This window comes from Poecilia formosa, unplaced genomic scaffold, assembly GCF_000485575.1.
Source record: "Poecilia formosa unplaced genomic scaffold, Poecilia_formosa-5.1.2 Scaffold5, whole genome shotgun sequence".
NCBI lineage: Eukaryota > Metazoa > Chordata > Actinopteri > Cyprinodontiformes > Poeciliidae > Poecilia > Poecilia formosa.
The window spans coordinates 4,527,104-4,552,195 of NW_006799944.1; the positions used below are offsets into that span (position 1 = coordinate 4,527,104).

Sequence of the window (25,092 nt, forward strand, 5' to 3'; positions counted from 1 at the left end):
TTTTTTTTTTTTTTTTTTTTTAGTGGGCAGAGCGAGGGTGTGAGAGATTTGTCTGCTGTTCAGGTAAGTACTTACCAAGTATTTTTGGGTCTAGTTTTTAGTGGAAATATCTCAATACACTGGAAATAAGACAAAATTAACTTACACACAACTTTTCAACAAGAAATAAGAGCTTGTTCTATGAAAATATTAGTTCCACTGGCAAATTATTTCACCTGTAACATGGGGAAATGTCTTAAGCAAAATAATCTGTCAGGGGGAAAAAGTATATTTTTTATTAATATGAAGAAATTATTTACGTAATTCAACCTCCTACGTCTCGCTGAGAAATAGGACTTGAAGTTTTTTTTTTTGTCTTACTTCAAGTGGACTAAGATATCTGCACTAGAAACGAGGCAAAAAAATATTTGAGAATTCGGGTCTCAACAGGAGGAAACGCTGGTATGGCAGCTGCTTATTCTGCCCGCCAGCTCGGAGTTCCTGCCACCATCGTGGTTCCAAGTATCACCCCCAACCAGACGGTGGAGAGGCTGAAGGACCAGGGGGCAATTGTTGTCGTTCATGGAGAGGTTGGTTTACTCAGCTGTGATCGTGTCAATATCATCAGATTATTTATTTATTTTTTTTTAGCGGTGTTTAAAAATCTAATGTAGTTCCGATTGAAACTTTATTTTGTTCACAACAGTGTTTAGGAAAGCAGTTTGTATCAGAAGAAGATGAAAAGTGTTGCTCAAAAATCATGTTTGGATAGATTATTACACCTAACCAAAGCAGGGGATAAAACAAGTTGACATTATGAACATTAATAAAGATTTTATTTTTTTCCTGACAGGCTTTTGTAATTTTAACTGAGTTGTGTCTCGTCTCTTTCAGGCTCTGAATGAAAGCATTAGTTATGGACAGCAGCTTGTGGCAAACAACCCAGGCTGGATATTTGTCTCTCCCTTTGACGACCCGCTCATATGGTGAGACACAGTCAGGCTCTTTGAGCATAGCAAAAGTATTTAAAGCTAAAATATGCAATGCATTTATTGGGATTTGATGCAAGATCCCAGCACAAAGCAGTGCATATATTTGAAGTGGAAGGAAAAAAAAAAACATTGTTTTTTAAATTTTATTTACACAAACAAATAAATAAATAAAAAGAAGGTGATTCATATGTCCAAGTTGTCCTGAACACACCATGCTCACAGCGAAGCATGGAGGAGGTGGAATCATGCTTAATCCAAATGAGAATTTATAGCAAGATCTGAGAGATGCTAGTCTGTAGGAACTCCATCCAACCCGATTGAGCCTGTGCCGCATTGCAAAAAAGAATGGGCAGAACTGTTAAAGAATTTTGAGACCATCTGTCATTTCCCTTTGACTTACTTTGTGTTTCTCTGCGTAGACATATGCAACACATACATATGCAACATAGACATATGCAACATAGACATATGCAATATCTAACATATGCATCACCTACATATGCAACATCTACATGCAACATCGACATATCCATAAAGCACTAAGACCATATACATCAACCAAAGTCACATAGCAACGACATAGACCAACGACATCCACACATATGACTTCTACTTATTTTTGACACAAATGGAACCCCATAACAGTTAACATTAACCTCTTGTTGACAGGAGTTAGAATGTCGATAGGTGTCAAACGCAGCCACAAATACGTGAAAACAGCACCGCACACTATTTGACATTAGAGCAGTTCATAAGAGATTTGCACTGCGTAAATCCGGCTGCACTGTCCACAGATTGTCCGCATTAGTATAAATCGCAGCTTCGCTTTGTGAAGGGAAGGACACACGTCTTTGGTGAAGGAGCTGGAGCACGATCTGAAGGAGAAGCCTGGAGCCATCGTGCTGTCGGTGGGAGGCGGAGGCCTGCTGAACGGAGTGGTGGAAGGACTTCGCCGCGCCGACTGGGCTGACGTGCCAATCGTAGCCATGGAAACCGTAGGAGCACACAGCCTGAATGCAGCAATGAATGCTGGAGAGCTTGTCACTTTACCTGCCATCACAAGGTACCGCACTTGGTTCACCAGTCCTTTTTCCTCCTCCTGACGCAACTGATTTAATGTTTTTGGCGCCCGCAGTGTTGCAACCACACTGGGCCTGCTGAGGGTATCGGCTCAGACAATGAAACTAGTGAAGGAACACACGGTTTTCTCAGAAGTGGTCTCTGACCAGGAGGCTGTGAGAGCTGTTGAACACTTTCTGGGTGAGTGAAACCTGCATCTGGGCAGAAGATGGGAAAACATACAGCTGACGCCACAAACGCCACACACAAAGACATTTAAGGTTTTCTTTTGTCCACTCATTATACTGCTCAGAAAAGACAGCGAGGAGACGTTTTTGAGTACAAACGTTACAAGTTTTGAGAAGAAACACGTGAAGTCCTGCTTTCAAAATGAACATGTAAGCAAAAGTGTTACAAGTTTTGAGAACAAAAGACATGAAATCCCGCTCTCAGATCAAACAACGTGTGCTCTTGGATTATGGCAGAAAAATTCCCCCATAGATGTGGGGAAATTTGCAAGCCTGAGAACAACATCCCAACCATGAAGTACAGGAGTATCATGTTGTGGGAGTGCTTTGCTAGGGTGGGGGTTCTGATGTGCTTTCCAAAACAGATGACTCAGCCAGGAAAGAACAATATGATAAAATATTGAATCAACATCATGGAGGAAGTTAAAACCTGGATACCAACGAGTCGTCCGAATTGTCAGTGACTACAAAACATCTGACCCAAGTCATGCAGCAATTCCAACAAATACTAAGGAAATGTATGCACACTTCTGAATCTACGCTATTCTTGATACAGCTAGTAGGGTCAGACAGTGTCTGTTTGTACAGTGCATGTAAAATACTGACTTTACCTTCAGAAATCAGCCATGAAACTGATCTGTCTATTTTTTCCTCTCTTTGCAGATGATGAAAAGATCTTGGTGGAGCCAGCCTGCGGTGCCGCTCTGGCAGCTGTGTACAGTGACATTATCAAAAGGCTGCAAGTCGAGGGCAAGCTGGCACAGCACCTGGGCCCAGTGGTGGTGGTTGTGTGCGGCGGTAACAACATCAGCATGGAGCAGCTCCAGAGGCTGAAGAAGCAGCTCGGCATGATCTAGTGTCACTGACCACCCTGGGTCTTCCTGACATTTCTGTCTCAGTCTCTCTCTCTCTCTCCCCCTCCCTCTATCCTTTCACCAATCTCAGTCCCTAAACGCTGTTATTCATGTACCCCACAGATCGAATCATTCCAGACTGAAACTCTCAGGAGCACTGACACTGACTGAAATGAGATGAGATAGTGAGAATATAAAAAAAACAAACAAATAAACATCAGCTTTAGTGGATATAAGATAAAGAAAACTGACGCATTGAGTTTGCATACGTTTTGGCTCCTTGCTTGTAATAATGCCTGTGTGTTATTCAGCTTTTTTATTTGTACTCACATTAATAAATTATATTTCTTTGTCTTATCATTTCTCTGCCCTCTTGTTCTTGAATGTGAAAGACTTGTGAAACACTGCCCAGTTTTCTGCCTCTTACCATAAGCTTCAGCTAATACACATGAAACATAAACAGACAGACATGTGTGTGTGAGTGTGTGTGTCCTATTTATTTATTTAGCCTACAATACAATAGCAGGGAAATATTGGTCAATTGACAGATTAATTAAAAAAACCTTGAAAACAAAGATAAAATAGAGCTCCCCCTAGTGGCCTGTTCGTTGCCGAACATACATAGTATATTCATGGTTGTCAATGTCAAATGAGATTCAAATTATTTACGTTAAATAAATAAATTAACATAACGTATTTTCATCCTAATGAAAATACTTAAAATTTAATGGAAAATACAATTTCATAGAACATAGTTTTTTTTGATGAGGATTAAACTTGGACACGCACCTAAAATAGCTACAAATCACACCCGGGTATCACATCAGGTGCACAGTCATTAGAACACCATCACTGCCTCCGTCTTGTAAAGTGAGTGTAAACACGACTGAAAGATTGAAAAAGTTGTCTGGGACGTTCAGGAAGAAGATTGCAGCAGTTTTTGAGTCACTCTGCCTTCTGGAAAAAAGTATTCAAATGAACTGATAGTTAGAAAAATATGTCTCACTGATGTTACTTCAATCAAAAGGAAGTACTCAGCTTTTCTCCAGCCAGAAAACACTTTTTTTTTGTCGAAACCGTTTGCTTAATGAAAAAAATAAGTCACTTTTTGTTGAAGTATTCCAGAAATTTTTAAAAATTAAAATCAAACCTCAATATGTGAACATTTATCGATAAAGAAATTAATTTTCAATCACAGTTCACATTTTTATACGATGATATGAGTTACTGGTGGTTGAATTAATGAAGCTGAATCGAGGCATTGGAGGAAAATGTGTTTAAAGCAGCAATAGGCTTGTGTCTAAGGCAGACATTAACCTTCAAGCGACAATGGACCTAAACATACACACAAAACTATGGCGAGATGGTTTGGATCAAAGCATATGGGAATGGCCTAGTCAAAGTCTAGACATTTGTACTAAACTAAATATCTGTGGCAAAACTTGAAAATTGATTTTCAGAAAGAATTTCGGTTAGATCTGAATGAGCTTGAGCTACTTTGCAAGAAGAAATTTTTCAAACATATGTCAAAAAGAGTTGGAACTGTGAGTGCAGTGAAAGGTGGTTCTGCAGCGTATCGGCTCACGGGGGTCTGAATGCAAACACACACACACACACACACACACACACACACACACAACACTGTTAAAATTCACATATGGTCTTTCTTTCACTTCAGATTTATGCTCTACTTTGTGCTGACCTGTCGGATGAAATCCCAATAAAATACACTGAACTTTGTGATTGTAACGTGACAAAAGGTGAAACTAGAACATTTGGGCTGATAAAGACAAACACGCCTGGGGATCCAGTCGGATCCAGCCTGGCCCTGCACTGGCCGCTCTGGGACAGGTGTGTGGTTTACAGTCTGCTGTGATGCAACCAGACTGTGTCATTGGGTCACAAGTTAAAGGCAGAAAATTAGCCCCGATATTGGTCACCTATGATTAACAATCACTGCCTAATATGCATCTGTCTGGGATTAAACGTACAAAAACAAAAACATTAGAAACACTGTTTGTACATGAAGACATTTCTTTATTATGACACAGAAATCTCAAATGCCATTTGATTCTTTACATCTGTATAATCCATTTTAGATATGTTACGTTTCTCATGTGCAGAGGTAAGACAGTAAAAGTTAAGTTAATGCAACCATAAATAATTGTAATAAATATCAAGTAAATGTACAGCACACATTTCATCGAAACATTTCTTTGTACGGATATGTCCTTTTTGTAACCTATTGTTACCCCTCCAGAGGAGAAGTCAGAGAGAAGGAGAAGAGAGAGAGCAACCCTGTTAGCAGCGGTACGTCACCCTTTAAAAGAGCCCAACCAAAACCCAAAATCCTGCAAAAATAAAAACAAACAAAAAAGAAGAAGAAAAAAAAAAGCAGTTTCACTGCACCAGCAGTCAGTCCTGTGGTTTTCTCCACGTAAAATGGCGATTTCACTCACACAAGAGAACGCGTTTCACCATGTGTAGAAGAAACTCAAACCATCCGAGCACAAGACAAAGGTGATCAAGATTTACTGGTATTCCCAAAATTCATAAAAAGCAGCAACACAACAAACCGGAAACCCAGACGGACGTCGTCTAGTTTGCTCGTTTTTCAGATTCTTTTCTCGGAAGAGTAGTGCAAAACTCAAAATGAAATCGGAAGGTGAAGAGAAGAAGCGAGTAAAAACTGCCAGCAAACATTACCTCAGTCTATTTACATTTTACTAGATGATTATTAAATTTTTCTTTTTTTTATTAAACACAGCAAAAACATTTGGTTATGGGTGAAATAAAAAGAAACCTCTCATCCTCAATCATGAAAAATAAATAAATGAAAGGCAAAACTGAAGATTACTCACTGCCAACCCCTCCAGTATACATGTGTAGATTGGATATGACTACTAGGTTAACATGACTTTTTACATGACTGAAAAACCCTCTCTTCAGACTCTTTATTAGAGGTTCTCCGATACATAGGCATAAATGAGTTTGTCCATTAGCAGGCCGTATTGTTAAAACAGGCAGTAAAACTACGTAAAGCCCTGTACAGCACTTGTTCAACACCTGCTCCTACAGTAGACGACGCGGTGACAAGTCAGCAGATTCCAATTGATCGTAATCATATCACCGAAAACCCTTTTGGTTCTCGTCACACAACAGAGGCTCCTACAGCGACAGGCGAGGGTCAGAGTGTCACCCCCACGGAGGGGAGGTAGCATTGAGCTGTGAGTGGAGGCTTTTCACTGTGGCCTTCAGGGCTTCATCGACTCCCATAGAAACCACTTCCTGAACGCTCAGCTATAGGATTTGCAACTGTAAAGTGCTGTTCTGAAGGTAGCTAATAGATTTTTGTTAAAGTTACATAGCTGGCTCAAGGAAAAAAAAGAAAAAAAAATGAATACAGGAACAAAACTCTTTCACAGCTGTTTCACTTCAATGCCCTCCACAATCTCAGTGCAACAAAGAGTAAATCAGACTTATTTGTAGCCATCACTGCCGATTAAAATCATCCTCCCTGAATGAAACAAAACGCAGAATTTAGGCAAATGGCGATGAAAACAATATGTCGGTTTCCTTTCGAGATAAAAAGCGTTTCGCTTCGCTGCTCAATGGCGAAGCAGCGAGTGTCGGCCTGCGGTCGGTCTCAGAGAAAGATCCATGAGGGGCAGGAGGTGGTGGTGAGATGTTGGGTTCTGCTGCTTGGGAATGTCGGCTTCTCGGGGTCTCCTCAGCCACTCAGAGGATCTTCGCGGTAGTGGATGGCGTAGCGCAGCTTCTCCAGCATCACATCCAAAGAAGTGTACTGTGGCAGTTTCACCATGAACATGCACGTTTCCACTCGAATGTAGCGCGAGTCTGGCTGACCTGGAGAGGAAACAGAAATATGGGTTTTATTTTACTCACAGCCTACGAGGTGGAAAACGGATACTAGAGAATCCTGAACACAATCCTCGTGGTTAAACACGATAGTAGCATCGTTGTGCTTGGAATACAGAAGCCTGCCTGAGTTGATGGATATTTACGTTTTGAAAGACCCCAAAGTCCGGTGAAAGATATTTTTAAAAGACAATATGGGTAAGACAAAACTGGTGAGTGCATCACATAAAATACATAAAGGTTTAAGGTTGTAAAGTGAAGAGACGTGGAAAAGTTCATGGGATATAAATGCTATTGTAGGGCACCGTAATCAAACTGTCACAGTGATAAAAGCTCAAAAGATGAAGCAATCTTATGTATCAGGAATCATAACCACGACTTGATAAACTCGAATCTAAATCCCTTTAAGTGAAATCCAACAAGGAGAAAGAGATACTCAATGTTCCTTCATTATATAAATCAAGTCCGTGTTCAAAGTCTGTCTGAAGTGAACAAGATGAACAGTTTTCTCAACATTATCAGCAGTTTCTGCGACAACAAATCTGATACAGTGCAAGAGCTGCAGGGGTAGGAGCGCCTGAGCCCGGTCATGGCCCTGCAGGGAGCATGTCGGCCTTTACCTGCAGCTCCATCAGGAGGGGCGATTTTCATGGGGTACGGGGGAACATGGGCTGTGTCGGGCCCGCCATCTTTGCACGGGCAAGTAAACGGGATGCGCTCCTGGTTGCAGGCGAACTTGATGAACTTGCAGAGCTCTTCCTGAGTGAACATCTCCAGGGCGGTCCAGAAGAACTCGATGTGCTGGTCGGTCTCCATCAGACCGACTTGGTACATGGTGTGAGCCTAAACAAAACAGAAGAATGGGATGATTTACTAAGGTAAAAGTTGAGAAACACAATACAGCAAGGATAGAAGGAAATCATTAAACCACCGCTTTCATAGACTTTAAAGTTGGAAAATGCTCACACGGTTGAAAAGATATCAGTGTTTTCTATCATATATATATATATATATATATGCACCACCTTGAGGAACTCCAGGTTAATGTAAGGCAAGCCACATGTGCGCAGTTCAATCTCCAGAGGGCTGAGCATGGTAAGCAGCTGCATAGGAATGATGGATCCCAGTCCTGCCCGCACTGCTGTCATACACTCCACATTCTCCAGCTCCCTCAGGCGGAGGCTCCTCACCGCCCGGGCGTACACATCCTTGTTCTCCCAGCTTAACGGGGCAAACAGAACGAGAACTCGCTCAAATGTGCTGCGGCTGTGACTTTAAGCTACGGCAGAACCTCCAGGAGCTGCTCTGTACCTGACAGTGAGGCTGCGTCCTCCCTGACAAAGCTCCACCTCTTCACCCGTCATCGTGAAGTAAGTAAAAGTGCAGCAGGGCCGGCTGGGCGACTCCGGGCTTTCTCCTGAGTGGTGCTGCGAGGAGATCTCAGCGCACAGGGCCTCCAGCTCGCTCTCATCGGTCACCTGAAGAGAGGAAGAAAAAGGAAAACGGCAATCAAAATCCCCGCAAGCATGAACTCTGGCTGGATTGGGTGTGATTGAAAACGCTCCTACTGCGCTCCTCACATTTGCAAATTTCTTGACATAGTTGTAGGTGAGCACATCGGCTTCCTGCAAGTCCTGCTCCGGGTCGAGAGGCTCGCCAACGAGGCCTTTCCAAAACGATCCCAGCAGGTCCAAAGGAAGGGGGACGTCTGCACGGATGGCTATGCCGAGGAGCTGACCGAAAAAGTGCAACAACTGCTCTTCTGCATAGCTGATAGGGCACGGAGTCAGGATGTACTTCCCCTGGAGATAAAAGCCAAACAAAGAAAGATTAGGAATATTTACACAATGACAACATCATTCTCATGATATTCTTTACAATAAGTTTTACATAAAACTGAGACAATGATGATACTAGATCAAAAGATGCGGTGCCTTGTATTCATGCCCTTTAACTTTCACACATTGTGTCCCGTTGCAGCTGCAAATTTCAGTCCATTTTATTGGAAATTTATGTGACTGACACAAAGTGGCCTCAAAAGACTCGACCTCATGAGTCAACAGAACCGCTTTCCAAAGCGCTTTCTTTTAAATTGCCTCTACCATCTTTCCACATCCGGAAAAAGACACTTTTACCCATTTTGATTCCTCTTCCCAATCACACACTGCTCTGCATTTCTCTATAGTGCAAGGTCTCAATAAAACACAAATTGTGGTTGTAACAGGTCAAAAGGGGTTTAAAAACATTCACAAAGTACCGTAAATCCTGACTGAATAGAGCTACGGTAATGCATTGATGGGAAGATGAATGTAATGTGGAAATGAAATGATACCTTGTTCCGGTTGGCTGCAGCACTGGGACAGGGAAGCAGCAGGGAAAGTGCTGAGCTCTGTAACTCCTTACACACTTGCCACAGAAAATGCCTGAAGGAGCCGCCTGGATAGACACAGTCATCACAATAGCAGTTAGGTATTTAAAAAAAAAAAACATAACAGCGATAAATAAAATAGATGAAAGTAAAGTGGGGCATGAAAAAAAAAAGGGGGGCATGATGAGGGAAGCACTAACTTGTCCCATGAACTTCCTCTCCAGTGAAGCGGATGTTGAAGGCGTATGTTGGGTCTCCTCCGCTGGCCAGCTTCACACAGAGCTGAGACGATGGCACACAGGAGAGCTGGCGTGCTGCCTGGCAGAAGTAGGTGTTTTCTGATGATCTAATTTCACCTGTAGGGGGCGGGGGAGACAAGTGTTACAATATCCAGAAGGTTAAAACACAATGTCCTGTGACGAAAAGTGGAGGAAAGTCTACCTCCAACAATCTCTAGAGGGTCCAGTGTAATCTCTGGAGCAGCATGGTCAGCTGTACGTTGTACTGTAGCATTTAATACTCGGTTCATGACGGTGACCTTGGTGTCGTAGAAGACTAGGCCTATCAGAAGCAGATGGAGGTACAAAGATTACATTTTTCAAGCACTAAAATAAAAGTTTCAGCTTGCAATAATTTCTAACCTGTTTCAGCCTCAACTTGAAACAGTTTATTTGCATGAAGCCTGTATGTCATTATTTGCTTAGCATGCTTCAAATATTAAAACCACAGCATCTCGTACAAATGCTTTTATTCCTGCTAGATTTGTTTCTGAGTTGATGCTCACCTTTTGCTTCACACAACAGCGCCGCAATGCTGTTCTGATATGTGTGCGTCTGTCTCAGCTCCACTAGTGGCAGAAAGAAACTCTCCAGGGTGTTGTTGAGGGACTGCAGCAAAGCAAAGCGCAGGCGCAAGCTCTCCACAGGCACATCTGTAAACACCGAATCACAAAGACAAAGCTGAGTGATAAAACACAAGTGTGAGGCAGATAGGAATGTTTTAGAAATTATTCTTAGAGATGAACTTGCTCATCGATCAGAAGTCAGAAATTGAGAAAACTGACGCAAATTTTGCATCAAGCGCTTCAAAACTAGGAACTCCAACAATTTTCTAAAATCTAAAAGTACATAAACAAAAACATTAACTTCCATGCCTTTTTAAATAAAAGAAAGTTAAAGTTAAAAAAGGCAGAAAAGTTAATAAGAGGATGGAACCAGATAATTTAAAACTATTTTCCATGGGATTCAAAACTGCTAACTCTATCAAAGAACCTGCAGCGTCTGCAGAAGCTTAGAATGAAAAAAAAAAAAGGCAAGTAAGCGACTTACTGAGCAAACAGGCCACACGGGGATCTGCAGCATCACTGGGATCTAGGTAGACCTCGTGGGGGTGCAGTCTGGCTGGAGTGATAGCCAGGTGACGACACAACCGGTTGATATATTGCACCAACGCCACATCCATTTCCAAGCTCCACTTTCTACAGGCCTTCTGGGCGTGGCGAGTGTCTATACACGTGCACCTTCAATATAAAGTCAGGTTTAGCATTACATAAAAAAAAACAGACACACATGTTTTTACAACACGAGACTTTAAGACAGTTATACAAACTTTAGCAGTATGTGAACCTCCTAATTCTTATTCTGGTCGGTGCATCTCTAACTGGGACAGATGTACTGCTATAATGGGATCTGATGAAATGTGGAGCTGAAAACAAGCAACAGCTGTATTACCTTTTTTTTTTTTAAGATTCTGATCATTCAAGATGCTTTTCTAACCCATGGAAAGTTAGTTTGCAAAGATAAAACGTTGTTGAAGACCAAATGGCAAAACTGACAGCTACTTTTTGAAGAACATCTTTCCTGCTGTGATGGTAATTGCAGCATTTCGAGTGGACGAGATGATTCTTTAAGTCTCACCTTTCAAAATGAAGGTCGTAACCACAAGCCAAAATGGCTCGCCACACACTGCGGATGTCTTGCTTTGCCCGATCGACTGTAAATTTATGGAAGCCTTCCAGTGTCAGGAACTTTTCCTCTGGCACTAAACGAAACGATAGAAGAGCTCATAAACTACTATGTCAAACCAGACTTACTTTTACTTTAAAATAATTTAACCCCGTCCCACATTTTTACAATCTAATGAAAAGAGAAAAAACATTCAGCTGAGTCAGATATAATGGTTTTGGAAGTTGTAAACAATGTTTGGAAAACAGAATTGATTTAGATGAAAGTCTAATTTCTACTGAAAAGCTTTTTAGACCATTTGAATTACATCATTCAAATAAAAATAATAATCTCAAACTTTATGTATATGGAAGTAAGAGTCATTTTTCTAATGTGTTGAATGTATTTATGTGTAGTCACAACAGATGTGATTTTTTTGCCAACCTTCAGTTTTTTTAGAGGGGGATTTTTCTACGTCTTTCTCATCTGGCCTCGATTTCTCAGGAGATTTTGGCTTTAGGACAGTTTTCTTCTCACTCAGCGCAGTTCTGGAAATAAGTAAAAAATATTTAGTTTGATGTCAATTTTTTTTTTTTTTACACACGTGTCATATGAGGTTTTGCAAGAAAATGACTCACCTAACACTGTTGAGGACTGATTTCTCCTTGGTCAGAGGCTTTGTGATGGGTCTCTTGGTGCTCACAACCTTACCCTGATGTTGTTCTTTTCCTGCTTTGTTGTACTTGTTCTTATTCGGCTTGGGCGTTCCATACTTTCGTAAAATCTGAATGAATAATAAAAAAAATAAATAAATCTAATATTATTTTTAACTTTTCACAGTACTCTGCTTGTGAAGAAAAGAAGCAATTTTAAGATCTGAAGTATTATGACAGCCAAATACGAAGTTGGATGGTTGAAGGTATGACAGAGAACCGTAAAGTTTCTCCTTGAGTACCTGAGTGAGTTGGTCTTCAAGCACTTTTTTAGGAGGTCGAACGTTGGTAAAGAAAGTGTGCAGCAGGTTCCCTGGAGTCTGAGAGTTAATCTGCTCTTTGCTGAGGAAAATATCAGACACCTTAACGGGCTTGGCCGGTGTGAGGCTCAACATTTGCTCGGAGTGCACACAGCTTTTAAAAATATCGGTCAGGACGTCTCTCGCTCCAGGTACGAGTTTTTCACCTGGGAAAAGGGAGGTAGATTAGATTTGACAGAAACAATGTTAATCTATAAAAGCGGTAAAACTTTAATGTTTAACACTAACCTTTGATCGACTTATCCAGAAAGTAGTCTTCTAGAGCAGAGCTTCCCTGTGTGTCAAACAGGCTTTGGTTAACACTGGAAACGGTCAGGATCTCCTCGTTGGTTAACTCCATCAGCTCCTCTTCACCTTCCAGGCTGGACAAACCAATCAGGTCACCGCTGTTGAACAGACTGGCACGGATCTTTTCCACCTTCGCTCGAGAGCGGACCTATATTTAACCAAACGCAAATTTAGTTTTATTTCATTTCTAGAAACTAAATTTGAAAACGTTTAAGGCAGCACGCTAAAACTCCAATCCTAAAGGGCCGGTGCACTCCAACTTGTAGATGACTTCCTCAGCACACCTTGCTCCAATATTACAGTGTAATATATGTACTCTGTAGCAGTAAACCTGCTTACAGAGGCATCCATGTGTGCAGGACAAAGAACACATCTAAACGTTGCAGGACTCTGGCCCTCAAGGAATGAAGTTTTAGATCACTGGTTCAAACGGTGTGAATGTTTTTGCAACAGAATCACCTCACCTCAATGACAGCATAGCCCTTGATAGGCCTGGCTGTAGCTGTTGTGCTCTCAAAGGAAGTGACTGTCTGCATAGAGGCTCCATCCGAGGCAGACGGTGTTTCTGTGTTGTCCAGAGGCTCCCCCAAACTGCCGAGACTCCCCAGGCTTCCCGTGCTGCACAGTGACGTGTCTAGACTTTCCTGACTGGAGACGGTCTGAGAGTCCTGAGGAGCCTGCTGGGGGTATGTCACTGCCGAAGCAGCGGCTGCGGGCGTGAGCGGGGGTACAGCTGAAAGCTCCTGATCAACAGAAAGTTCACTGACTGTGCGAGAGACCCCCTGAGAGGAGCTGCAAATGGAGGTCTGGCTGGTGGAAGCCGAAGCGCTCACACTTAAAGCTGGAGTGACACTGCTGGAGCTGTCGGGACTCTCAGGACCTCCATTGGTAGAAAAAGGTCGGTCAGGTTCTGGAGCAGCTTTGCTGTCGTGTGGGCTTGAAACCCCTGCTCCTGATTTCTTCTTGGGATCCTCTTCCTGCACGGGAATGAAGACTTCATCTTTGAACAGACCTCCGTGTGCGTTGCACGCCCTGCGGATGGCGTTTCGAACAACCGCCTCCTCGAGGTGTGTGGGGATACCTGAGAGCACCAGCAGGCGGCTATGAGACGTGGGACCAACTAGAGCTTGGCAAGCGTCCGTCACGGCGTCGCTGGTTACGCTTAAGCCCTGCGGGTCCTTATTGGCGAGATGTCTCAGAATCATCAGGAGGGTGAGGCAGCGGTGGAACCACAGCATGTCCTCGGGTTTGCTGCCCGCCATGTTCAGGAGGGCGCTGTCGCTTTCTGACAGCCTCGCACCTCCGCTTGTTCTCTTTCCGGAGGCGGCTGCTGCCACAGCAGCTGCTGCCCTCTCACGCTTCATCTTCACCTTCTTACGCTTCGAAAGCAAACTGGGGCTTTGTGGCGTCTGGCCCGGGGACGACGAAGACGACGAGGAGGAGTCGCTGAGGTTCGGTGCGCTGGTGGAGGAGAGGGGTCCCACCGAAGAGCTGCCGACATTGAGAGGAAGCGTCACCTCCGCCACAGCCAAACACACTTCCAATAGGGCATGGAAGTAGGTGGAGAACCGGCTCTGCTCTGCCCCCAGCGCCAACGCTATGCCCCCAGATGACGATCCTCCTCCGGCGCATCCAGCCGCCCATCCCTGAGTTTCCCTGTCGTAAAGTTTTCGGAGCTCTGTCTGCAGGGCCATTAGGACTGCCAGGCAGGGGTTCAGCAGCAGAGCAATGGAGCTGGAAAGGCCAGCGGGGCTCTTGCGCTGCTCCAAGTGGTGGATCTTCCGCAAAAGTTCAGCCAACAGGTGAAAGACGAGCTCCTTGATGGAGGGAGCCAGATCAGTAGTCCAAAGCAATCCGCCTATAAACAAGACAGAAATGTTAGAAACTGCGATCTTAGGACATTTGTGTTTGAGGAGTTTATAAAGTCTAGCAACTTTGAATCAATATTTGATCTGGAAAATTTTAATGCATATGTTTAAAGGCGAAGTATTATGCATTTCCAGGCACACAGTGATATTTAACGTCACAATCACTTAACTATGTTACTCTCAGTAGTTATAGAAATGCTGTTTATATCAAACATGACGTGAACGAAATTTGATTTGGCAAGCCTTGAAATTGGGCCTCTGTCTCTTTAAGATGCTCCTGCTATTACCGACACTCCACCTTTAGGAAGTCATCACGACAACATTTCTCCATTAAACTTTGACAATGCTACTGAGGAGTAGCTCATATGATTAGCTTAGCAGATGTGCAGTTCCACCAGGTGGTTGCCGATTGCTGCTGGCTAGTCTGAAGGAGCCGAGTGGGGTAGGCGCAGGAGAGGGCTACTCTGTGAGGCAGAATCTTGGCTTAGAGACTGCAGATCCAAGGAGGAGCTCCATGAAAAATGCAGAACTTGGTGAGAGCAAGCGTTTAGGTACCCTGAATAGTTGCCACGGGAGATTAAAGGATTTCTCAAACATACGTAAAAGAATCGAAACAACACTCCAGGTATGTTTTAGATAAGAGAATAACATTAGAACGTAAATCTCAAAAAAGCAGAGTTTACATAATACTGCCCCTTTAACAAGAAAGAAAAAAAAGCTACTCACCAAATTAATACTTTAAACACATAAAGTATATAATGTCACCAATGACAGAAGAAAGCATGTACTACCTTGATCAATGTGTAGCTTTTATTTTGGTGAAATAAAGGAAACCTACCGAGCAGTTCTACCACCTGCAGCAGCACCGATGAGGGCACAGTGTCCAACTCATCCTCGGATCGCTCGCTGCTCTCCCCCAGCTTCCACGTCAACAGCTGCTCTGCAAACGCCATCGCCAGAGGAAACTCTAGTGGTAAGGAGTGGAGCACCAGCACAGCACCAGGAGGGGGTGACACTCCTACAACCAAAACAAGGGCGAACTCGCTTAGAAGCGCTTCTTTTTATTCTTTAAGAATTTCTTCCTCGTAATGAAAACACTCACCCAGCTTGATGTGCACTTTGTCAGTGGGAATGATAACAGAGGGGTACTGGTTTGTGGTGGGAGGGGGCGTAAGGCCTGTGTTGGTAGGAGAGGCATCTAGAGGATAACACACTGCCTCCATCAGATTCAGCTGGCCATTTCTTCGCACTTTGTGGCCCAGGCCATAAACCATGACTCGAGCCCAGGGGGCCTTGTACAAGCTTGAGCTAAAAGGTTTTGACAAGATAAGAAATAAGTTCAAAAACATAAAAAGTGAAGCCAAGGAAGCTCAGTTGTAAGTGTCTGCTGTTGTGTGTTTGATGTGGCTCACTCTTTGCGGCAGCCCAGTTGACTTTCTTTGCAGGAGACGATCACAAACGCCGCTCCGGGAAAACTAACATCCATACTAACTTTTGACTCCAGAACAGGAAACTCCTCAGATGTAAACTGCTCAGGTGCATTCTGAAAAATATACAACGAGATAGTTTGTGTGCAGTAATGAGAAGATAACCAGAAGCATGTAGTTCACTACAAAAACATTCATACTCCTTGGTCTTTTTCACATTTCTTCACTTTACTGTCACCAATTTGTCACAAGCCTTTAGGGAACAGAAACATGTGGATCAAAAAGACCAAATTGGACAATTAGTCTTCAAGCTAAATGTACATTATTAGGTTTGTGGTTATAATGTGAGAAAACATGGAAAGTTGAAGATGAGTTAATAATTTCACCAGCTGTAGAGCTGACCTGCAGGAAACAGCAAATCTGTTTTGTGAGTTCCAGCAAACTTTCTTCTCCTTGATGCAAGGCACGAGTGATGGCCACGGTCAACCACTCCCGGATGGGCTGAGCATTGCCCTGATAAAACAGGTCTGTGGGAGAGCAACTTTGACCTTCGAGGTTGTGAAGCACCGACTGAGCCAAGAGAATGGAGCTGGAGCTGATGGTGCCATCTGCAGGAAGAGAGAATTTAGCATAGCTTAGAAAATTCCCATGACAAACAAAGAAATACGGTTCTTTAAAATGTATTCTTCCACTCACCAGGGAGAGGTGGAGCCAGCAGCTGATTAGACAGAAGCTGCAAGTGTTCCAGAGTTATGTCACGGATCGCAGGGATGTGGAAGAGACGAGTGAAAGTGTGGGGATTCTTGGGGGCGAAGATGTTGAGCAGAGCCATGCGACAGTATAACCGAGCGAGCGCGCTTTCGCATCGAAGGAGTTCCCTAAAGAAAAGCGGCGACACCGATATTAAACCCAGATCTTTGATTCAGATGCATCACACTTATTCCCTTTGCATTTATGTTACCTATGAATCTGAATGTTACTGCTGTCCAAAGACACCAGGCCGTTAGCCGCAGTGCGTCGAGAACCTGCTGGCGGACGCTCGAGCATCTCAATGGGGTACCAGTATCTGACGAGCACACCTTCGCTGCGGAGGTACGTCTCCACCTGCACCAGTTCATTCACCTGAACAAATGCATGAAACGCTTTAGTTTACAAATAAATCTGTTGTGAGGCCAAAACAAGAAAGCCCACCACAAATGATTAGACTTACGGAGTCCACATCCAGCACAACCCCGTGCAAACCGAACGTTTTCAACATTCCACGGATAGCGAACTTGGGCAGCGCTGTTCCTCCGGTTGTGCTGTTGGTGTTATTGCTGTCAGGACAGCGGATCACCACAGTCAACCCTTTGTGGATAAAGTATGTCATGTTAGTCACATAACATTACAATCATTTACCAAATGTGAGTAACAGTAAATGCTTCATTACATCTCAAAACAAGCGATGAAGTACTACGAGGATGTTTAGTCCCACTGTGCGATGCTAAAAAATCTTTAAATACGTAATGCGGTACCTTTTCGGACTTTGTCAATAGTGAACTTGTTGGCCTCATCTTTGATGTCCTCAATAGTAGGAAGGTAGAGGTCACGAGGAATACCACCATTCTCCTCATACAGGAACTCCACTGTCTGTCTTGCGATGTCAACCATGCCTGTTTCCAGGGAAACGCACAGAAATATTGTCAATTACACAAACAATGTCTAAGGTAGGAGAGAGTAGATATTCAACAAGAACTGCTAAGAATTGCTCTCATTTTGTGTGTACTTCCTGTCTGCCCTCCTTTTCTCAGGTGGAAAAAGTGGTGTTGTGTTTTTGTGTATTTGTGTTATTGAAGCAGAAAAACATACTTTCATTAAACATTATATATTCATATACGTAAAATTAGTTAAACACAATACTGTTTGCATTTAGTTTGACTTGAAAGAATCTTCTCCGTTTAATGTACCTAAAACTAATAACCTTATGGGATTTTAAGACAGTGATTTACCGTCAAATTCTCAATTTCTCCATTTCTGTTCAGTAATATATATATGTATATTTAAAATACTGCATTCAGTGATTTAAGTCATAAGTGCCAATTAAGTTAAATCTCTTTATCTTCTTTACCCAGCTGAAGGGCTCCCTTGATTTGATCCAAGCCCGATTTCCTCTCAGCCTCGTTACGGAACCGCCTACGAATAGTAGGGAATACTTTCGTCTCCCAAGCCTTCACCAGAAGAGCATAGTGATCCTCCTAAAGTCAAACCCAAATCAATTTTAATACAAAAAAGAAGAAACAAAGGAGAAAAACGCAGCATAAAGGTGCTGAGGACTAATCTCACTCTGGGAACATCGTCATCATCCTCGTCATCACTCTCATCATCAGCAATAGGTGGGGGATGTGAGTCAGGCCCAGAGGTGAACAGGTTTTCATAGCTCAGCTCCACCTTGTAATGGCACGACAGATCACTGTTGTACTCTGTAAAAACAGAAAAAGTCAAAAGAGAAAACTTGATTATTAGCAGGAGCAACGTGTAAACAAAAATGGAAGTCTGTGCGTTTTCGATAAAACACTGAAACGATCGCAAGAGACATACGCTGCTGAGGAACTGCAACGGCTGCAATCCGACAGGGGGGGCCATGAGAGCCAGAGTCGGAAGTGACACTTGCACCTGCATCGTTATCACTGTCTGAGGCCATGGCAAAGGGAAGCGCTTCAAAATTTGCACTTATTTCCTCTGCTAGGTCTACACATAAGTCAGCTGCATTCCGGTGTGCTTGGCCTTCTGCGTATGCAAAAGGCCGGCTTCCAAAGTTGGCACGGATCTTTGCATTCTGCAAAAAAATGGAGAGAATCAAAAATGTATACTGCATAAGATCAAACTAGAGAAGCAGCTTTTAATTTAATCTTAGCATAGATTTACCTTCTTCTGAATGTGGACAAGAGGCCACATTCCACCTGCTACATCTTCAAGACTAGGATTTAGCCGCTGTCCACAGTAAGTAAAGTAGACTCTTCCTTTAGGGGCCTGGCCAGGAGGGGGCGGTGTGCCCTCTGAGCGCTCCCAGCCAATTCCTGCCACATCGCCTGTATTTACCCAAATTAAAGATCATCATTGACATTACAGCCAAATCAAAACCACACATTGGGAATGTTTTAAGATTTTGCTTGTAAAAAAATACTTTTGGAAAAGCAATGTATGCAACTTTATGTCAACAAAACAGAGACTTTAATTCAAACATTATGAGAAACATATTTACCAGGAAGTAGGACCACATCAAGTCTGACACTTTTCCACTGTAGCAGACTGGAGCCATTGTAATGCACCGCCCTACCATTACTGACGCATTGCACGCAGACAGGAGATGGACACACAGGCAAAAACGTTAGTCAGCAATCAAGTCCTACAGAACACTATGTGATAAAAAAAAAGAAAGTAATATATAGCTGCACTTACTTGTGAAACAGACATGTGCCAACAGGGTTGGTCCATGCTCCGTCTCTCTTCTCTGCCTCTGTAGCAAAACCAAAGGACACTATTGGCCCACTGTCCTCCTCAGAGTCTCCATAGGAGACAACTTCTATCTCCCAGTAAAAGGATGGTGCCTACAGCAACAGAAAGAGGAAAAAAACAACACTGTTGACATCCTTAACTTGCATTGTAATAAGTAATTTTATCAATACTTCTGTCATGGCAAAAATAATTGCAAGACAATCTGACTTTATTAAGACCTTCATACCTGAACTGGTACAGGAGAGGTGGCATAGATAAAAGTTCCTCGGGGCAGACCACCTCCGGCGCTCGGATCAGCCAGGAAGGTGACAGAGGTCAGCCGGGAGGAGAACAAGCAAGCACGGACTGGAGGAAACACTCTGGATGGACACCAAGTGATCTCCTTGGGCTAGCATAACGAGCAGATTAAAGAAGAAAGGAGCAAAATCATTTAGGCAGTCAAAAGTAGAGCTACTAAATCACAAATAATATCCAAACATACGTAATACATGAACATCATTCACTGTGTTCCTTTTTTACCTCAACAAAAAGGAAAAAAATTAAATGAATTAAAGTTGTAATAAAACTTTCTTTGACAATAATATAAGATTTTTTTTCCTCCTGCAGTCATATATATTGTCGACTATCCAAAAACAACAACAGAGACATGTTACGTGAGAGGTGACATCTTTTATGTGTTAAGTGCTCTTACTTGTGGAAAAAAAAAAAAAGATGAAGTAGGAAATTACTGCCAACTACCTGCCGTCTGTCTGTCTGCAGTGGTGGAGGCGGTGGCCGAGCACAGTCCCGGTACAGCATTCTTACTCTCTCACACTGAGCCTCAACCATACAAAGACGCTCTCCTGCACGAGATGAAAAGAGGCCACCTGTCAGACAAATACAGACCAGTGGTGAGAAGCTTTCTTTAACATGCTCCTCATATGCTCACCAGGGCTGCACTCCTGGGCAACTAGGTTTAGAACCTCCACAGCAGCTGGACACTGCTGAATGAACTCCTCACAGAAGGAGCTATCCTCCAAGAGCTGTGCCATCACCAGACATGCCCTAGGAAAAAAAATAAACTTGTTTAACAGTCATATTTTATATGAAAATTTAAGTCTACAAGTAGATACATTTTCCTCCATTTAGGATGCTCAGAAAAGGAATCTGGCTGCAGATACTGCGTCTATCATTCTGCTGTAAATAGGAAACGCTTAGGCAAAATACCATCAAGTAAGTTTCTTTTTTTTCTTATATTTGTTCAAAACTGGAGGTGAAAGGGAAAGGAAATTAAAAGGGTTTCTTTTAATTCAAGGCAATTTATACAAAACCAAAAAAACCAACAGGATAAACACAAAATTAAATGCAATAGGGTTTATATAAATATTTATAATCCAGATGCTTAAATAGGTAGAATTGTTTTTTTACAAAAATCTTTTATGTAAATAGTTGGTATCACTGTCTATGAAAAGTCATTTAATTGTTACATCAATAATAGCTTTCATTAATATACATTTTTTATTGCACAAAAAGCAATAAAAAAGAGTTCTTAAGTGAAGTCAGAGGCATTAAGACCTCAATTACTCAATCACCATTAAAGGTTAAGACTTCAATCTAAACAAAATAGGGTTTCCCAATTTCCTTATGATAGTAGGAGCACTTACTTTAGTTCAAATGAAATTGATGTGTTTATTACTCTCCACTAAATAGATGTTGGGCAGATGTTATTGCATTTGCAAATTAAATATTTACACAAAAAATATGAAATATTCATATGCAAATATTTCAAAATACCATGTACTCGAGAACCAATCTCACAGTGCAAACTTTAAAGGTGAAATACATGAAATTCATTTTTTTTAAAAAGAACTTTCTGTCCAATATTTATTATTTTTATGTCTATAATAAACTTTGCAGATTTTGAAAATAATTCATATTTTTCCAAATTCTTAGAGCTCTTTCTACCTGTTAGCAGAGCTCCATCAGTCACAATTCCCAAAACAAGTCAAATATATCCATCATAGCGCTCCCTAACCTAGTTCTGATTTCAGCCAGCAGGCGCACTGCAGCCATTACTGGGCTGGACCCATCTCCAGTAGCTGGTAGGGACGTATGAATGGAGAGACTGCCCTCCTGTGGCAGAAGCATAGACTGCACAGCTTGAACCACCTTTTCTGTAATTGAGAGCTTATAGATAGGAAGAGCCTAGTAGAGATCAGAAAAGGGAGAAAAAAGGATAAGAGATTTTCTTTCATTTTCTTATTTTCCATAGTAATAAGAACTGTAATGTGACTGGAATTCTCACCTCAGATCTGGGAGTGCAGAGGCGTGATATTGGTACTGTAAGGACGTCTGAGGCTTTGCAAGCTCTTCTGTACTCACAGGATGGAAATTTGACAGTAGCAATGCCCTCCTGCTCATTTATGGACATTACTATGCCCACACTACCCAGAACTCCTTTACCTACCACCTGTGAACCAGATGAATGACTGTAACAATGCTGACAATCATATTTGACTATTAACGGTGATATATAATAAGAAGCAGAACAGCACAAGATATATATAATGAAGAAAAATACTTGTCTTGTTTTACTGACCTGGACTTCAGAACCAATCTTAATCGTCTCCTTGAAGCCCCCAAGTGCGCAAAGAGCAGCAACAGCTTGTCTGCCGATGGCCTGCAGTTTGGCTAGTTTTCTGCCACTGCTGCTACCATTTTCCAAGATGCTCTCAGCATACTTTCCCAGCTGAGGAATAAACATCAGAGCTCTGGAAAGCACCTAAAAAAACAGGGAAAACATTATTTAGAAATAAAAAAGCTTTAAACTGCAATAATATGTAAAGGTCTAGCATTATGTTAGCAGTTGCTGCAAAGAACAGTGTTCAGCACCGCTATGAAGCATAGAAACTGTGAAATAGAAAAGAATGATTATGTCTTACTTTTTCGACGGTGCTTGTCCAGATCTGTGCAGTGTTGGATTCTGGAGCAGTGAGCAGACTGTGCAGCAGGGCAATAACCTCAGCAGCCATACTGTTTGCAACGTGACCGCTGATGAATGGCCGGACTGGGTCGGACCTGTCGTGCGGCGATTGTAAAAAGAAATGTTAAACCACGGACAAAATCTCCAACCGTCACAAATTCGATATGAATAATATTTCCTGCTTTTGTACATTATAAAAGCTGAGCTCTTTTGAACATCTCATCACCATATCAAACAAGTAGCACCTGGCCAATTCAGCGTTCCTGTCCCTACAAACGGCGGTCTGTGCCGTTTTCTTTTTGTCGCCAGCTGTAATGCCCCCTGCCGCCTCCTGAGCCATCGTCTCCACAGGTGGACCGACGCTCACTATCAGTCCAGACTGAGCCCACTTGTTGGCCTTCCTCAGGGCAGCCGATGCCTCTTCAGTGATCACCTCACAGCTTCCACTCTACGGCAACAAAAATTGTACGAATACAAAGTTTAGAAAGCAACTAGAAAACTTGCTTTGATAGAAGGCATGGACATGTTTTAGGTATGTACAGTACTTTGCATAGGTTTTTATACTTCTTGAACACATTTTGTCATATTACAATCAAAAACTTCAATGTAGTTTAATGGGAGTTTGTGATGGAGCAAAACAATGAAACATTACTGGAAAGTAGAAGGAAAATTATGCATAGTTTTTACCTTTTTACAGCAAACAAAACTATTAAAAGTGTGGCTTACATTTGTATTCAGCCCTCTTCACTCTAAAACCTCTTAATAAAATCCAGTGCAAGCCTCTCATTAGTAAATAAGCACCACCTGTTTGTAATATACTCTCTTTATGTGTCCATCTGTCCTGTTAAGGGCCAAAATGTTTGCTAGAGAACATTAGTGAGCAAATAGCATCATAAGGACCAAGGAATATAGCAAATTGGTCAAAGATAAAGTGTGTGTTAAGGGAGGCAGGGTTAAAAGCAGGCTTATGCTATAAATTAATATCCCAACCTTTCAACAACACATGAAACAACTTTTAAACATCTAAAAATGGAAAAGCATGGCACAATGGTGATCCCACTAAGACACTGCTTTCCATCTAAATCGACAAGCCAGACAGGAAAATGGAGCATTAAACAATAAAAAATTCCAGTCTTCCTTTTTCAATAATAACGCAGCACATCACCTTTAAAACACCATCCCCATGGAAACACCATGGAATGGTGGTGGCAGTGTGGTGATGCCTCTCTTCATCATGAAAGCTTGTCCAAGTTGAAGGGATGCATTTATGTTTGTGGTTATAAAATGGCGACGTGAAAACTTATACTTTAGGAAGGAATGTTTTTTTTTTTTTTATGGTTACAGCAACTTATTTTATTTTACACAAATATAAACTCTTGCCTTTGTCATGTCTCTGTCCATCTTTACCACCTTTTCCATGTTTGCCCCAGTGCCCAGTCGAAAAGGTCGCCCCTCAGAACTGCTGCATTTTGGAGTGAGTGGAAAAATATTCAAGTCAGAAAAAACTGATATTAATTTTGCCAACAAAATTCGAAATTGGTCGACGACAAGAAATAGTACCTAAGAAGAGGCTGTAAAACCTCATGGGATGACTGATCCTCTCTTTTGTGGATAAAAATTGACAGCTTGCCATCGACTGCTTCTGCTTCTTCCCCGATATCCTCCGTCTTGAGAGCTCCTTTGGAGCTGGCCCGGGATAGACTGGTGTCTGGCTCGGAGGAGCTGGGAGAAAGGAGGGTCTGACACCCTTAAATGTGAAAGGAAAAAGCAACATCATAATTACTTTTAAATCGTTTTAAGAAAAGGGAGGAGCACATATAGTAAGTCCTTCGTGGCCGGAGACACAAACCTGGCACTACATAGTCTGCCAGCTTAGCCAGAAGCAAAGCAGCAATACGTGATGCTGGGTCACTGGCATCCTGCTGCTCAGCGTCTAGGGGGTTTATTGAGAAACTCCATGAGGGCAAAGCCACGTTTCCACAGTCCTCAACACTCATGAGAGGCAGTGCAGCTCGGCATAGCTGCAAGATGATAAGAACTAGCTTTGGAGAGGGTCTCTGGTCAAGCAGTAAGGACAAGAGCTTAGAAACACAGGCAGGTTGGCTCAGGATGGCTTTCCCTATGTGGCTCCTGGGATGAAAAACAAAGGGATGTATAAGTATACAGAAGGAATATATAATAACATAGATATGCATGGAGTGCTTTTGCTCTACCTGGAAAGATCATTGAGCAGACTGAGTACATCCTGCAGAGCGTCATTGCCAGCCGCCTGATTTCCACAGCACTCTGTTGCTCTGGCTAGGTGATTGGTCAGCAGGCTGGAAACCTGCCTTGCCAGGCCAGAATGAACTGCATCTGTTGAACCGCCTGTAAAAGAGAAAACCAAGTAAGGTGACCTATAATAAACAACATACCACAATAACAAAATATACTTTACTTGAGAGCAGACCACAAACCTTCCACTTTCTCCCATTCGATGCACCGGTTGGCCAGTACCTGAAATGCAGCCCAAGCCATTGTGGCCACCTTCTGCTTTTTGGTCTGCTTCTCATTTGAGCTGCATTCTCTCTGACCACTCAGACTGCAAAGTCTATCCATGAGCTGGACAAGTCCACTTCGAACAAGGCACTGCTCCTCACTCCTACAGCGACAGATCAGATAAGTTAATCTGACTTGTTGTACCGAGTGATGTTTTGC

At 42.5% G+C, this 25,092-nt stretch overlaps 2 protein-coding genes across 4 annotated transcripts in view; one reads left to right on the forward strand and one right to left on the reverse strand.

The window, feature by feature from the left end:
- LOC103147156 (L-serine dehydratase/L-threonine deaminase) overlaps positions 1-3,493 on the forward strand; it is a 6,616-nt gene extending 3,123 nt beyond the window's left edge. The window contains exons 2-7 of the mRNA XM_007565365.2: positions 24-63; positions 430-569; positions 874-965; positions 1,807-2,034; positions 2,107-2,231; positions 2,942-3,493. Of these exons, the coding sequence (XP_007565427.1) occupies positions 24-63; positions 430-569; positions 874-965; positions 1,807-2,034; positions 2,107-2,231; positions 2,942-3,135 (819 nt within the window). The 3' untranslated portion in view covers positions 3,136-3,493. The remainder of the gene's footprint in view (positions 1-23; positions 64-429; positions 570-873; positions 966-1,806; positions 2,035-2,106; positions 2,232-2,941) is intronic.
- Positions 3,494-5,148: 1,655 nt separating this feature from the next.
- The window catches only part of hectd4 (HECT domain E3 ubiquitin protein ligase 4), a 38,686-nt gene continuing 18,742 nt past the window's right edge, over positions 5,149-25,092 (reverse strand). For 2 of the 3 annotated variants that reach the window (XM_016677808.1, XM_007564182.2), the window contains exons 34-76: positions 24,852-25,036; positions 24,609-24,762; positions 24,245-24,525; positions 23,956-24,142; positions 23,776-23,857; positions 22,641-22,843; positions 22,355-22,490; positions 22,012-22,194; positions 21,718-21,882; positions 21,448-21,617; positions 20,362-20,477; positions 20,172-20,275; positions 19,660-19,821; positions 19,377-19,525; positions 19,180-19,259; positions 18,843-19,006; positions 18,516-18,753; positions 18,261-18,397; positions 18,046-18,172; positions 17,453-17,590; positions 17,149-17,285; positions 16,900-17,060; positions 16,635-16,816; positions 16,341-16,546; positions 15,924-16,054; positions 15,614-15,819; positions 15,350-15,529; positions 13,108-14,501; positions 12,584-12,791; positions 12,278-12,501; positions 11,961-12,106; positions 11,767-11,870; positions 11,296-11,419; positions 10,708-10,898; positions 10,164-10,310; positions 9,821-9,940; positions 9,580-9,735; positions 9,344-9,447; positions 8,592-8,813; positions 8,323-8,489; positions 8,037-8,232; positions 7,632-7,854; positions 5,149-6,999 (exon numbers count right to left, since the gene is read on the reverse strand). In XM_016677808.1, the coding sequence (XP_016533294.1) occupies positions 6,863-6,999; positions 7,632-7,854; positions 8,037-8,232; positions 8,323-8,489; positions 8,592-8,813; positions 9,344-9,447; positions 9,580-9,735; positions 9,821-9,940; positions 10,164-10,310; positions 10,708-10,898; positions 11,296-11,419; positions 11,767-11,870; positions 11,961-12,106; positions 12,278-12,501; positions 12,584-12,791; positions 13,108-14,501; positions 15,350-15,529; positions 15,614-15,819; positions 15,924-16,054; positions 16,341-16,546; positions 16,635-16,816; positions 16,900-17,060; positions 17,149-17,285; positions 17,453-17,590; positions 18,046-18,172; positions 18,261-18,397; positions 18,516-18,753; positions 18,843-19,006; positions 19,180-19,259; positions 19,377-19,525; positions 19,660-19,821; positions 20,172-20,275; positions 20,362-20,477; positions 21,448-21,617; positions 21,718-21,882; positions 22,012-22,194; positions 22,355-22,490; positions 22,641-22,843; positions 23,776-23,857; positions 23,956-24,142; positions 24,245-24,525; positions 24,609-24,762; positions 24,852-25,036 (8,227 nt within the window). In that variant the 3' untranslated portion in view covers positions 5,149-6,862. Of the gene's footprint in view, positions 7,000-7,631; positions 7,855-8,036; positions 8,233-8,322; positions 8,490-8,591; positions 8,814-9,343; positions 9,448-9,579; positions 9,736-9,820; positions 9,941-10,163; positions 10,311-10,707; positions 10,899-11,295; positions 11,420-11,766; positions 11,871-11,960; positions 12,107-12,277; positions 12,502-12,583; positions 12,792-13,107; positions 14,502-15,349; positions 15,530-15,613; positions 15,820-15,923; positions 16,055-16,340; positions 16,547-16,634; positions 16,817-16,899; positions 17,061-17,148; positions 17,286-17,452; positions 17,591-18,045; positions 18,173-18,260; positions 18,398-18,515; positions 18,754-18,842; positions 19,007-19,179; positions 19,260-19,376; positions 19,526-19,659; positions 19,822-20,171; positions 20,276-20,361; positions 20,478-21,447; positions 21,618-21,717; positions 21,883-22,011; positions 22,195-22,354; positions 22,491-22,640; positions 22,844-23,775; positions 23,858-23,955; positions 24,143-24,244; positions 24,526-24,608; positions 24,763-24,848; positions 25,037-25,092 lie in introns of all 3 variants that reach the window. The other variant, XM_016677803.1, reaches the window with a different exon arrangement.